We start from the raw sequence: 3,147 nt of genomic DNA, 5'->3' as shown, positions 1-3,147 counted from the left end.
AGAACTCGTGAAATTAATCGAGGTATGTTCAAGCTGGCATGAACACTTATATTAATAAAAGAAAAATAAAATATTAATGTTAAAATAATTTTTTCTGAAATATCAATTTTTTGTGAGATATTTAAATGAATAGGAAGAAAGTAAGGTAACAAGGATAGTATATAAAATAAATTAAATTAAATTGCATCTCTTGTAAACAAACACGCAATTCAATTTGTTTATTAACTAAATTCAAATCTTAAACTATAATTGAATTCAATTAAAAATAAGAATCAATTCCAAATATCTTATTAAAAAAAACCTTAACTACAAGAAACACCCCTACCATACTATGGGGAGAAATTCCAGCCATTTGAAAAGAAACACAAAAAAATGGACTCTGTCTAGTCGAAAAAACCCACAAAGAAGCCTCCATTATCTGCAATAAAAATAGAAAAAAAGGGTATTGTTAATACATGACAATTGACAAAACTCATATAAGATGATGTTGTGTGTGTGACAGGAGCACTGAAACAACCCATGCTTCTGGGATAGATGTAATGAAAATTGATAAGCAAAAGCTTCTGTTGGACCCAAGCAGAAGCAACTTGGAGTGTCATAAAATATAATATCCCAAGGGCTGAATGATGCATTGTCTGTTCCAACACAGGAAATTAAAAAAGAGGTCCTTTGTAAACGACAAATTACAAGAAATCCAAGTATTCCTATAGGCATAGACCACCTTTCAAATATTTTGCCAGCATCCATTGACAAGGACTCTTGAACACCATGACTTACCTCCATTGAGACTCTGCATGTAGCTTGTAGAACCGACAAATGACAATTATTCCCAGTTTGCTTGAATTAATTTTTGTTTTTATGTTTTTTTGTATGATTTTGATGTGTTGGTGTTAAAAATACATTTTAAAAAACAAATTTGGGCACAAATACCATAAGCATAATGATCTTCGGAGGCTGAGGAGATCATGGATGGCAAGTAAATGTAATATTTACAATGGCGAAAACAGCACGAGTACAAAACTAGTAGCTGTGGAGTATGGTAAATACACCACACTAATCACACACGAGATGGTGATTACCTTGACCTCCGAAAGAGAAACTTGAAAGCAGAGGCTTAACATTTCTTAATCCGACTCATCAGGATTTAGCATACTAATTAATCACCAATTAATGAAAAGCAAACTACCAAACCCCACCGTGGACGTCCATTTCCCTGACTCTCTGTTCAGATTCCTGCCTTTGGAGCCTCATTTCATGATTAACCTTTCTGATAAACTCTTCTGCTCGCCGGTTCAACTCATCCTGACTCATCGACTTCTCCCTCCTTAAAGAAACAGAATCATTAAACGTGTCTGATTTCTTCAGTTCTCTCCTAGCCCAAGACACCGGATCATCATCATCGCCGCAACCACCACCACCATCAGCAGTAACAATTCCATTGACTTTTTGCAACACCTTTGGAGGCGTGTCCCATGTGCCAATCTTCCTTAACTGCCTTGTTGGTGCCTTCCCTTGCTTCTCCATAATTGATGTCCATGCGTCCTCCAGGGTGTCCTGCTGATCTGCCTCTTGTGTCAGTGGCTCCATGTCCATCTTTTTTTGCTGTTTTTTAGCAGAACCTGTCAGGCAAGAGTCAGGAGGGCAAGGATCCTTGGATAGGTCTATATTCGTCTTTTCTTGCAGTTCTTTACCAGAACTTGACAAGAAAGTGTCAGGAGAGTAATAATCCTGAGAAGAGTCGATGGGTTTCTCAAAGGACAAAGTGGTATCCAGTTGTTTTTCCACTTCTTGAATGTCATGTTGCCAGAGATCACTCGCATGATTGGTGCTACTTTGGTTTTGGCTTTTGATTTTCTTAGAACTAGAATAGGGTAATTTGGTATCGGGGTTTGGCTGTTGAAATGTGGAGGAAGCAACAATGGTGATGATGATAAAGTTGACGATGATGTAGATGTAAGGTGGAGATAACCAGCCACGGAGGGAGATCCACACGCTAGGAAGAGTGGAGAGAATTAGATTAAATGTGCAGGGAATTATAGCCACTTTGAACAAAATAAAAGTGGAAATGATCCCCACAGAGAGAAGCACCAACTTCACAGCCCAAATTGCTGTCTCAAATCTGCTTGTATTGAAAGAAGAAATTTCAAAGAAGCTGGCCATTTGGATGCAGAAATATGAGAACTCCTAAAACAAAAGGAACTGAAAATAAATGATCAAGAAATAAATAACTAAGCTTTCTCAAAAACTTTTAAGACTCTGACGACCACCAAAACGAGGAAAACTAAGAGACCTAAAACAGCAGTAAAGACCACACTCGATGCTATCTCAGTATAACAGATAGAGGTAAGAGTCGAGACCTTTTCTAAATTCTAAATAACTAAACCCCTGCAGTTCATCAAAAATCTCTTGCAGGAGTGACAACAAAACAGCACTAATCACTGCTAAAAAGAAAACAAAAGAACCCTTCAAAAATCAGTCTTGTGAGAAGACATTGGACTGTCTCCAAGATCCCTTCTTTCAGGGAAACTGAAAGCATGAGGCGTTGCTTTCAAAACTTCGAAAGTGCAAATTCTGCATAGAGATTTTGCGTTGTTATTGCGCAGAGGCATAGAGAGAGAGGAGAGGAGAGAGAGAGAGAGCTTTGCTTTTCTGGTTGCGTTAATGTAGAAGAATTATGACCAGCCAGGGACTTATAAAAAGGCTAGCTGCAAATTGATACAGTACAGGCCAAGGACCACAGTACAAAGAGCTTTCTTTAATTCAAGAGAAACGCTTAAATTCCATGCAACTTTCCCTCCTTTGATTCAATCCTGGCCATCCACTCATATTCAAAAACACTGGACCTTTCTTTTCTTTAAAACAACTTTAGCTCTATTCTTTTAATTTAATTTAGCTGATTAAAAATGTAATCAGATTAGCCTTAAGGCCGCTTTCATAATCGGCGCCGCACTGCTAATTACCGGTTAATAATGGTGTAGTGAAAATATTTGTAGTTGTTATGGTTTAAAATATTTTTTATTTAAAAATATATAAAAATAATATATATTTTATTTTTAATATTAGTATATTAAATTTATTAAAAAAATAACTTTAAAAAAAATTAAAATTTTTAAAAACAAGATTTTAACTGCTTCTTAAAACACATCC

General features: G+C 36.3%; 1 protein-coding gene across 2 annotated transcripts; it reads right to left on the bottom strand.

Moving 5' to 3' along the window:
• Positions 1–289: 289 nt before the first annotated feature.
• LOC118057219 (uncharacterized) lies at positions 290–2,661 on the bottom strand. 2 transcript variants are annotated; one of them, XR_012168036.1, is made up of 2 exons: positions 1,080–2,661; positions 290–418 (listed from the first exon to the last, which is right to left on the bottom strand). XR_012168036.1 is itself a non-coding variant. In XM_035069726.2 (1 exon), the coding sequence occupies exon 1, from the start codon at positions 2,158–2,160 to the stop codon at positions 1,183–1,185; it is 978 nt and encodes a 325-aa protein (XP_034925617.1). In that variant the 5' UTR covers positions 2,161–2,661; the 3' UTR covers positions 969–1,182. The 2 variants fall into 2 exon arrangements, 1 of the variants encoding a protein (XP_034925617.1); XM_035069726.2 differs by lacking the exon at positions 290–418 and having other exon boundaries at positions 969–2,661.
• Between the last annotated feature and the right edge of the window lie 486 nt (positions 2,662–3,147).

This window comes from Populus alba, chromosome 15, assembly GCF_005239225.2.
Source record: "Populus alba chromosome 15, ASM523922v2, whole genome shotgun sequence".
NCBI classification, from domain to species: domain Eukaryota; kingdom Viridiplantae; phylum Streptophyta; class Magnoliopsida; order Malpighiales; family Salicaceae; genus Populus; species Populus alba.
Note: the sequence above shows the minus strand (reverse complement) of the source record. Positions and strands in the feature narration are given on the sequence as shown.